The following is an 11,871-nucleotide window of genomic DNA, read 5'->3' as shown; positions in this document are numbered from 1 at the left end:
ACGTTTCTAAAAAGTGAAAACATAAAACAAATCAACGGACCATAACTACTTTTCCTTAAGAAAAATATGAGTTTTCCAAAAGATTTATTTCTTTGAAACAAATGGAGCAGTAGTTAAGAGTAATTTTGAAAAACGAGCCTAGAAAAATAAAAAGTAATATATGAAGTGAAAACTAAAGTTGTATTTGTAAGAATCATTTGGTGAATTACTAATCTAATATGATAATTTCTTCTTGATCTCTTATATCTCTTAGACTGCACGTAAAATATTAGTCTTTTGGGCCTAATTTAAATTGAATCACAAGCATAGGGATGAAAACGGTCGATTTTTTATATTAATTTTTGACATGAATTTAATCGACCGGTCGATTATTTTAGTTATTTCGATTATCGATCAATTAATTAAAAATACATATAATATTTTTTTTGAAAATAACCGATTCATCAGTTCTGTTATGTTGATAATTTTTGTACAGACACGGACATAGACACGGATACTTTGATACGGAAATTTCAAAACTTGCAGGACACGAACATAACAAGGATACACAAATATATATATATAAAATAAATTACTCTAAACATTTTTTTTTGAACAAGGACCACATATCTTGACAAAAATTGGACTGTCAAGCATGCATAGAAAATCTATATAAGAACAAAAATTAAGATATAAAATTACATAGCATAAGTTAGTCATTCAAATATCTGAACCTAATCTCAGACCATCAAGCATGCATAGAAAATTCTCACTTAACGACAAAGTAAAATAAACCAAAAACTTTACACGTGGTCATAAAGGTATTCCTCCTAATGAGAATCAAAATTTCGATTCTCTGAACCTTCAAAACCATACAACTGGAACCCCAAATCACATAACGGCATAACACCATAGATCTAAATAAGGGAGAAGAATCAAAAATGCTCCTGAACTTTGAGCACTAGGTCGATTAAGACCCTAAATTTCATTTTGGGTCAAACAAACCCCTAAACAGCAATCGTTAGCCCTGACTCACATTTACCGTCCAAAATGAAGTTCAAGGGCTCAATCGACCTAATAATCAAAATTCAGGGCCTTTTCGATTACTCTCTCATCTAAATAAATACTAGAGGGGTGTTGATGAAGTGTGTTGGGAGAAAAGAAAGCAAAGAAGCACCGATAAAAACAATCATAAATGCTACTTGACTATTTGTTGTCCATTGTGGGGTATGTGAAAAAGGGAATTTCAATGGTGCATTTGTGTTGTCCCATTTTTACTTGGAACAGCATGAGGGAAGAGAAGGTGGATGGCCTTCATGTTGGCTCCAATACATGGGTACGACACTCATAACACATCTCTCAATACTCTCATCTATATTATATAAAAAGTAAAGCCATCAAATTTATACCGTTGTATTAGTACATTTTGTTAACTCAATCACATCAACAAAACGTATTTTGATGGGATATAGATAATGTATGAAGATTTGTGTTTTGCTGATGTGGTTGAACCAACAAAATGTGTTGGTACAATGGTGTAAATTTACTGACTTAATTTTTATGTAATAGAAATGTGTCCGATATTGATTTTTATGTAAAAAAGTGTGCGTATAGTTTTATTTCATTGATTTAATCAATGTAGTAGTTTTATTTTCATTCTTTTATCCCGTAATTTATTGTCCAAAATTCAATTTTTAATATATTTTATTGTTTTTTAAAAACACATTCTATAATTCATTGTTTTAATTTTGAATTCATTTGTTTTTGAAATTCCATTAAGAAAAACAATGGAATTAAGAAATTCCATTGAAAAAATCAATGGAATTAAGATTTATCTGATAAAACTCATCGACAATGAATCTTGTTAGAAAGAGTTTTATGTGCTGATTCTGAATATGTAATTTTTTTTAAAAATCTAAAATGTATTTTGAGAGTTAAAACGTTTTAAAATTTTGTTTAAGAGACTTGAACTCTCATGAGCTTCTACTATATAGACTACCTAACACTATTGATGTTGAAGTGTGTCTCATTTTGGACAAAGTAGGCCAATATGAGAGCTAGCCAAACACCCTTTTCCATGCTTGGCCCATCAAAATTGAGGCTCATTGCTGTGCTTGCGCTTGAGTCCATGGGCCATAAATTTTATAAAAATTAGGATCCATGCGCAAACAAATATTGCCCATTGCATGTGCTCTGAAACTAGGGTTTACGGGCATTGACAACCATTTGAATTGAGTCAACCAATTGGACTTGTAGTTGTCAAACAAAACCAAAACCAAAGAACACGAACACATGCAAAAGAGACTTGAGAGTTGAGACAAATTGCTAGTATTTGCCAACCCATGATGTGGAAATAAAGTATCTTAAAAGAAAGAAAGGTCCATTAATTAACTTCCACTCTCTGATGCTTTGACAGCCTGCCCTTTATTATTTTTGATTCCCCAGGTCTTCTCTGTGGGCTCCACCACCATGTGCATTGCACTCCATTACTCCATTACTTAACTGCTCTCCTCCTCTTTCCTCCTCTCCCCTTAGTAGGGCTTTGTTTGTTTTGGTTGAAAAGAAAAACACCTTGTTTGTTTTGGAGTGGTTATGAAATTAAAAATATCATTTTTACATTAAAATATAGGGTTTTTAGTTGGTATTTTTTTTTGGGTTTGAGACTGTAGAGTTCCTCAATAATTTTAGAATATGAAATTATCATATGCTGATTAAGGTTGGCAAAATTCTATCCAATTATGATGATCGAATTTATCCTACCCGGATTAAATAAGTTTGGACATAAGTTATTTGTTTGAAATCTGGGTCTAAACCCAAAATTTTTGTCCAGCTTAAAACTGGGTATAGGCCCAAATACTAAAATATTGTCCGGACCATAATCTATATTAGGTTATTCTTTGATTTACTTGTCTAAATCTAAACCAATCCAGATTTGATTAATTAAGTACGTCTGAAATCCAATTCAGATTAGGATCTAGACATATAAATATTTCGTAAACACGTGATATTGTCCGACTCGAAATTGATTTTTTTCCCACCCCTAAATTGATGATATCAACTTTTTTTAGAAAAAAGAAAAAAAAAAAAAAGAAAGTCAAAGAAGCATATATGAGGAGATCTGAAATTTTAGACTCGAACTAATAAGGAATTGTAAATCCCAAATCCATATTTTCTATTTTAATAAAAGATTTGAAGGGATTCTTGTATGTATAATGTATAAAAATTTACTCTTTAATTCGAAAAAAGAATTCGTCACTTAAAAAAATCATCGTAAATCCTCCCCCTCCAAATTCTTCCCATCCAAGCAGACCCTTAACTCTTTATGCTCTGTTATTCTCTCTCTCTATCTTCATTACTTGACCTTGTAGCTTCTCCGCGTTAATCTCTCTCTCTCTCTCTCTCTCTCTCTGTGTCTTTGCTGCGCCTGTGCATCCATGATTTGTTAAAAAGTTAGCATCTTTATGCTACATTCTTAGAAATTTTCTCTGTAAAGATGAAGAAAAGAAGGAATCACCAGATTTTGCTGCTGTTACTTGTTGGGTTTTCTGCAATCTTCATTGGTGCCGAGTCTCAAACAAGCTCAAGTGTTGATGCTGCTGCTATGCTTGCTCTCAAGAAGAGTCTCAACGAGCCAGAGGGGTGGTCTGACTCGGACCCCTGTCTGTGGAAGCACGTTGGCTGCCAGGACAATCGGGTCACCCGAATACAAATAGGGAACCAGAACCTACAAGGTACACTCCCTCCAGATCTTCAAAATCTCACTCAACTAGAGCGATTAGAGGTTCAGGGGAACAACTTATCTGGTTCTGTACCTAGTTTAAGTGGGTTAAGTTCACTGAAAGTGGTTATGCTAAGTAACAATCAATTTTCTTCGTTTCCCAGCGATTTCTTCACTGGAATGTCTTTTCTGCAGTCTGTGGAGATTGACAACAACCCATTTTCTTCCTGGGAAATCCCAGAAAGCATTAGAAATGCTTCTGCTTTGCAGAATTTCTCTGCAAATTCAGCCAACGTATCTGGGAAAATTCCGGACTTTCTTGGGCCGGATGTCTTTCCGAGTTTAAACATATTGCATTTGGCCTTCAATAGACTTGAGGGTGGGCTGCCATCGAGCTTTTCTGGTTCTCCGATAGTGTCACTGTGGGTTAACGGGCAGACTAGTAAACTCAGTGGGAGAATTGATGTTGTGCAGAATATGACATCTTTGAAGGAGATATGGTTGCATTCAAATGGGTTTACGGGTCCTTTGCCAGACTTCTCGGGTTTGAAAGATTTGGTGACCTTGAGTTTGAGGGATAATTCCTTCACTGGCCCTTTTCCTATTTCTTTGGTTCATGTCGGATCTTTGAAGGCTGTGAATTTAACTAATAATTTGTTGCAAGGGCCAATGCCTGATTTTGGCCCGTCAGTGTCTGCCGATACGAAAGTGGGTTTAAATAGCTTTTGTTTGCCAGTTCCTGGTGATTGTGATTCTAGGGTGAATACATTGCTTTCGATTGTGAAATCGTTTGGTTATCCTCAAAAGTTTGCGGAGAATTGGAAGGGAAATGATCCATGTGCAGATTGGATCGGGATCACTTGTAGCGGTGGAAACATTACTGTTGTTAATTTTCTAAAGATGGGCATTGTGGGTACAATATCTCCTGAATTTGCTTCACTTAAATCATTGCAAAGATTGATTCTTGGTGATAATAATCTCACTGGTTCCATCCCGGAGGAACTTACCACTCTGCCCGCACTTAAAGATCTTGATTTGTCGAACAATCAGATTTATGGGAAAATCCCACCTTTTAGGAGCAATGTGATTGTGAATACTGATGGAAACGTGGACATAGGGAAGGATAGGAGCACCCCTCCACCTCCAGGTACACCTAATAACCCTGATTCAGGAAATACGCCTGTCAATGGTGGCAAGAAGTCTTCAGGTTCAGTTGGTGTGATCGTGTTTTCTGTTATTGGTGGAGTGTTTTTCATTTTCTTAATTAGTTTGTTGGTCTTCTGTCTGTATAAAAAGAAACAAAAGCGGTTCAGCAGAGTACAGAGCCCGAATGCGATGGTGATTCATCCACGTAACTCTGGGTCTGATAATGAAAGTGTTAAAATTACAGTTGCTGGCTCAAGTGTCAGTGTTGGTGCGATTAGTGACACCCATACTATTCCAAGCAGTGATCAAGGTGACATACAAATGGTAGAGGCAGGTAACATGGTCATTTCCATTCAAGTCTTAAGGAATGTGACCAACAACTTCAGTGAGGAAAATATATTGGGACGAGGGGGTTTCGGAGTGGTCTACAAAGGTGAACTGCATGATGGTACGAAGATAGCGGTGAAGAGAATGGAGTCTGGGGTAATAACTGCAAAGGGGTTGGCTGAATTCAAGTCAGAGATTGCTGTCTTGACTAAGGTTCGGCACCGGCATCTTGTTGCACTTCTTGGGTACTGCTTGGATGGGAATGAAAGGCTTCTTGTTTACGAATATATGCCTCAAGGGACACTAAGCATGCATCTCTTTAGCTGGGTGGAAGAGGGATTGAAACCCCTAGAGTGGACAAAAAGGTTGACTTTGGCCTTGGATGTAGCAAGGGGTGTTGAGTATCTTCATGGGCTGGCACACCAAAGCTTTATTCATAGGGACTTAAAGCCTTCAAACATTCTTCTTGGGGATGATATGAGGGCTAAGGTTGCAGATTTTGGTCTTGTGCGACTTGCTCCAGAAGACAAAAACTCAATCGAAACGAGAATAGCTGGAACATTTGGATACTTGGCACCAGAATATGCAGGTACATTCTGTTCTTGTTCATTTGCCCCTTTTCTCTGTCTAAAGTGCTTTTCAACTTCATCACATAGACATTTGACCTTATTATATGCATCCGAAGACCATCATTTGAGTTTGAGATAATTTATTGGTCAAACTGAAGCATGCTTTTTTATTTTAATGTGAAATTTCGCAATATTACAAGGAAATGGCGAATGTCTGGGTACCAGACTACTTGAAGGGATATGGCGGTGTTCAGAGAGGAAGTAGCTTCTATGAGCTGCTAGACTATCCTCTGAGAATGCTTTCGACACTGCACCTATGGTTCTAAAAAGTTCAAGCCAATTTGATCTCAAATTTTCTGAATTTTTTTCATGGATATCTTCTAACATGTTAGCATGATCAGAGGTGAGTCTATGTTTGTGTACCATACAGACTCAGCATGGTAGATTGGAAAGTAATTGCGCTCGAAATTTATAAAATTTGATTATGATATAATATTCACTAGATTCAAAATCTGGTCACTGGAAAGCGAGGAAATCAGTGGGAGAATTGATATACTCCTTTGCATAATTGACTTGTATTGAATTTCAAATTGTTCTTAATTTTGCCATTTGTGTTGCCTTATTCGTATGTGCTTTCCTTCAAGCTATTTGTTAATTAAGAAGGAACCTGGTTAGGCATATTATTTTCTGTTTTTTTCCCTACCATGTTCTTGTTTCATTTGCTGGTGTAAAAGCCACTTATACGAATATGCTATTGCAGTTACTGGCAGAGTGACAACTAAAGTTGATGTATATAGCTTCGGGGTGATATTGATGGAGCTAATCACGGGAAGAAGAGCTCTTGACGAGTCCCAGCCTGAGGAGAGCATGCACCTTGTAACATGGTTCAAAAGAATGCTCATCAACAAAGATACATTCCCCAAGGCCATTGACCCGACAGTTGATGTCAACGAAGAGACACTTGTGAGTATCAGCACCATTGCTGAGTTGGCAGGCCACTGCTGCGCTAGGGAGCCATATCAAAGGCCTGACATGGGTCATATCGTCAATGTGCTATCTTCTCTAGTGGAGCTTTGGAAACCGACGGACCAAAACACGGAAGACATATATGGCATTGACCTAGACGTGTCATTGCCGCAAGCACTGAAGAAGTGGCAAGCTTATGATGGTAGAAGTGGCATGGAGTCTTCCTCTTCTGCGCTCCTTCCGAGCTTAGACAATACTCAGACAAGCATACCGACACGGCCATTTGGATTTGCCGAGTCATTCGCATCCACAGATGGACGATGAGTACGCAGGTCTTGTATATGATGGTGATGCTGCTTCTGAATGTTCATCCTATTTTACTTCTTTTGGGTTTGTTTTCTTTGTCAGACTGTCTTGACCCAACAATTGCTCCCTCCTTTGTCTCACTATTTGAAACTTAGTTTGAGCTTTGTTATTAACTTAATTTTCTTGGAAATGCATGCTAGATGAGATTCTGAAGAGAAAGTAAAAAAGGTTTGACGTGCAGTTTTGCTTTGCATTTCTTTTCTGGTAGTGGTTTTTGTGCAAAGTTGCCTTGTATTGGACAACCTTGTTTAGGTGATTAAATGGGACATTGAAAAGGAAGAGATCAGATTTCGTGAACACAAAAATGCTCAACGTGTTTTGTCATAACTATCTCAAGGGCAAAACTATCTCAAATGTCATAACTATCTCAAGGGCAAAACTATCTCAAATATTAAGATAGACGCACATGATCCATATGAAATCGTGTGTCCATCTCGACGTTTAGAATAACTATGAAAAAAAATATTGATCTTCTTTAGAATAACTATGAAAAAAAATATTGATCTTCTTTGATCAAACAATCATGTCATAAAGAAACATCATTGCTACTCAGTTGCTTACAGAATGTTATCTATAGAAATTTAAGTGGCAGAAAATTGTGATTTAACTTAGCGACATTTCAACTTATTAAGAAGGAATAGACGTGCGGATGGTGGCCTCTGCAGCAGAATTCATTATAGTTTTCCTATAGCTTTAATCACAAACATGCGAGTAAAGACCCTTAATAGATAGATGTGATGTCCATGTATTAGCTGTGGCTGTTGATGTTCCAATCTTTCAATGTCGGATTAGGAGTAGGATTGTTAACTGTCATTCAATGGCAGGATCTTTAAGTGGTGTTTTGGGTCGACCAGCACATGCATGAAAAAATGATTTGATGAGTTGTCCGAATCATCCTTCTTTTTTAATCTTAGACGACTCTCCAAGTTGCCGTTTAAAAGGAAAGGTAGGTGGATCTCTACAAGTGTATTATTGGTGTCCAGCTTTGTTTAGATAATAACAGCTGTATAAAATCATTATAAAAATCTACTCGTCATCATGTGAAAGGGAAAAAAAAAGAAAGAAAGAAAAGGTTTTAGATCCTGTTTTGGAAGATTGGGAGAGTTGATTGCTTACTGTTAGAATTATAAAAACTTTCAGATCGGTTTGATGAAAACCAACAATATGATTTATAAGTGTGAGTTCAATTTTCAAACACTTATTACATCTTTTGAATGACAAAATCACGCGCGTCTTAAACTCTAAACGTGGATAATACATCAAGTGGATTGGATCAAATCTCTTTCGCCTTTTTCTTTTACCTTCACGTCACTCTCAATTTCTTCAATTATAGCACACTTACTCGGGAGGAAGGTTTTCTTCATATTCATAACATGCAATCATGCATCAATATGATTATAAACTACAGATATCATAGATATTGAATAATTAGCTGTTTTTCCACTTTTTTTGTTAGGGCATTCTGATGAGATCCCATTTCGAGAAAGAAAAGAAAGAGTGGCTAATAGATAAAGTGTTCTCACAATCTAACACAGTATAACTGGTTTTCTGGGCCTAAGCGAGGACATTGAGCCTAGATGAGTAAATCTGTGGACTTCAACCCAAAGCAGACAATATCATACTGATGTTGAACTTTTTCGACTACGCTGAATCTATTCAGAGTCCAACCCAATTTGTCAAAAGATATAAAGAAATTCATCACGTTATAACAACATTCTTTTCATCCATATTTTTACCCACTTAGTCATCAATAATCAGCTGCGAAACTTATGGCCACAATTCTCCAACTGTATCATATATGCTTTTGTTCTCTCCTCCTCTTGTAGTCAATTTTTATCCTTGTAAAAAGTCTTACATCGATTTGGTGTAAACCAACAATGTGGTTTATAAGTATGAGTCGAATCACGCGGATCTTAGACCCATAACATGAATAATACGTCAAGTTGATTGGATCAAATCTCTTTTTTTCCCTTCTCGTCCCTCTCAATTTCTTCAATTATAGCACTTACTTGGGAGGAAGGTGAGTTGGGAAATGTTTGTGTGTTTTTAAGTATTGAAAATTTTCAAACTTCTCCGAAAGTTGGCAAAAAAAGTGTATGGTGGGGTTCGAGAGTAATGATGAGATCCCACATCAATAAAGAAAGGAAATAGTGACTAGTAGATAAAGTGTTTCACAATATGACCGGTTTTATGGACTTAAGCGAGAACGTTGGGCCTAGAGGGGCAAATCCGTGAGGACTTCAATCCAAAGCGGACAATAATATATTGTTATTGGATTTGTGGGTTACGTCGAATCTATCCATAGTCCAATCCAATTTGTCAAAAGGTATAAAACCTCCATCACATCCTAACAACATCATTTTTGATCCATCTTTTTATACCCACTTTAGTCATCAATAATCGGCTGCGAAACTTATGGTTCACAACTCTCCAAGGGTATATCGTGTATGCTTTTGTTCTCTCCTCCTCTTCTAGTCAAACACTTCTTATCCTTTCGTCTAAGAAAGTAACAAGTTTGAATGGATTTATCCTAGTACATGTCATTGTTGTTGTTGTATTTTCATGTTCTGTTGGTTTCAAATTGAGGATGAATTGACACTTCATTCGCAACTGGCAAATCAAATACTATATATGTTTTTGTTCCAAAACAAATGGAGGCTAATCAAATATCATTTTCATAGCTGTCAGAGGTCCATGTGTCATCCTCCTATCCATCGGATATCGACATAGACATGTTGATTGATCCCACGGTAGAGAATCAATATCCCCAACTGGGTTTTCAAATTGTAGACCCAACAAAATATGATCCAACGGTTAAAATGTTACATACCGTCCCATTAGTTTTGATAATCTCATATGCTGATGTGGTATAACAAAATTAACTGGATAATACTACTTCACAAGTGATTTGTAACAATACGTTTGTAATTAATTAAGAATGGAGATAGGTATAGTTTGTAATTCAAATTTCAAAAAAAACATCAATTCTCTATGAATTAACATCGTCCCATTAGTTTTGATGATCTCATATGTCGATGTGGCATAACAAAATTAATAGGATAATACTACTTCACAAGCGATTTGTACCAATACGTTTGTAGTTAATTAAGAATGGAGACGTGTATAGTTTGTAATTCAAATTTTAAAAAAAACACCAATTCTCTGTGAATTAGCACCATCCCATTAGTTTTGACGATGCCCACATCGACGTATGACGTGGTATACTTGGACACTGAATAATTAAACTCGCGGACATAATGTAACAGCTTTTAAATATCCAACGGTCATCATTCGGACACTACGTACTACATAGTATTAAAGACCTTCCTCTACTACTTAAAATTCTAGTCTCTCTTCTTCTACCTATCTTTTACCAACCCATTTATAAAAATAAAAATAATATATATATATATATATATATATCATTTTTAATGGCATAAAAAACTTACTTAACCAACAATACATAATATATAATAGTAACTTGATATTATCCATTCTATTATTATTGTTAATATTAAACAACAATACATAACAATATTTTTGTTCTAAAAAAAATATCCCCATAAACACATGAGGGGAGATTGAAGTTGTTTTTGAAGCCCTTGTGAGAGTAATTAGGAAACCGATTTGCACTAATGCTTCCGGAGCTTCTGTAATGACTATTTTAAACAATATTGTGGAAAATCCTAACCCTACTCACATCTGTGATATGCCCGCTTTGGGTTTATTGATTTCTGTTGATACATTGGATCCGCACAACTCTGTTCCTCCCCATCGACGATAATGAAAGAATCCATCAAAATTTTTGGAATTGGGTTTGGTTTTTTGATACTAGAGATCATAGTTGAAGCAGAGAAAAGTATATGTGAAAAGGCATTGCGTACATTCTGGACAAAATGTGTGTTTGGGAACAAGGTAGACAAAAGGCTAATGAGAATGCTCTGGTTATTCCTATCCTGGTCAAGAATATGTTGAGACTACCAGATTTGGTGACAGCTAGAGTTGTCCTTGGAAGCTCTTGATGATGAAGAAGAAGAAGAATGAAATGATGAAGAGATCAAAGTGGTGGTTGTTTTGTGGTAGAGGCACTTCAAGTGGGTTGATTTTTATACAAAAAAGGTTTCAGATTTGTTGAAGTTGATGAATGTCTGCAAGGCAGAAGTAATAATGTTTGATTCTTAGATGGATTTCAAGTACCTCAAATGTCCTTTCTGACTCTCTTTTTTTTGTTAGAGGAAAGTGATTTTGTATTTTAGTGGATTCAGGAAAGAATAATCACTTGGGTAATAGTCTAATTATATTGGTGAATCTTTATAGAGCCAAACCGTATGGATTCGGGAAATCTTAAGTTCAATTCTCATTAAGAGTAATGCCCTTGTGGTTACGTAGGTCAAAAACTTATGGGCGTGTGGGTCTGATGGCCCGAGTTTAGACTCATATCGAATATCCAAATGATAAACTTGTATGGTGTCGTTCTCAGTCAGAAAAATTTTTTAGCAAAGAATAAAATTTGTACAAAAAATACATAGATCACATTATATGCACTATAAAAACTGCATCAACAATAACACTTATTGCCGGCGCTTCTTTGGAAAGTGCCGACGCTCATTTCTTATTATGGAGCTTAAGTACGAAACCACAGTAACAATGTATCGAAGATGCGTCGTAGTGACAAAAAATAATCCACCCCAAGTAATTGGCCCGTACTACACCACGACTTTCTGATAAAAGCATCGTCTATTAACGACGCTTGTTATAGAAACACCGTCATATTTTTTCCATGGGACAACACTATACATG

General features: G+C 36.2%; 1 protein-coding gene across 1 annotated transcript; it reads left to right on the top strand.

Moving 5' to 3' along the window:
- The first annotated feature begins 3,357 nt into the window (after positions 1-3,357).
- Positions 3,358-7,251, top strand: LOC119998679 (receptor protein kinase TMK1-like). The gene is made up of 2 exons (XM_038846046.1): positions 3,358-5,759; positions 6,500-7,251. Exons 1-2 carry the CDS (start codon positions 3,473-3,475, stop codon positions 7,027-7,029), a joined length of 2,817 nt encoding a protein of 938 aa, XP_038701974.1. The 5' UTR covers positions 3,358-3,472; the 3' UTR covers positions 7,030-7,251.
- The last annotated feature ends 4,620 nt before the right edge of the window (positions 7,252-11,871 follow it).

This window comes from Tripterygium wilfordii, chromosome 5, assembly GCF_013401445.1.
Source record: "Tripterygium wilfordii isolate XIE 37 chromosome 5, ASM1340144v1, whole genome shotgun sequence".
In the NCBI taxonomy this organism is placed as follows: domain Eukaryota; kingdom Viridiplantae; phylum Streptophyta; class Magnoliopsida; order Celastrales; family Celastraceae; genus Tripterygium; species Tripterygium wilfordii.
The sequence above is the reverse complement of the archived record's forward strand: the minus strand, read 5'-3'. Positions and strand labels throughout refer to the sequence as shown.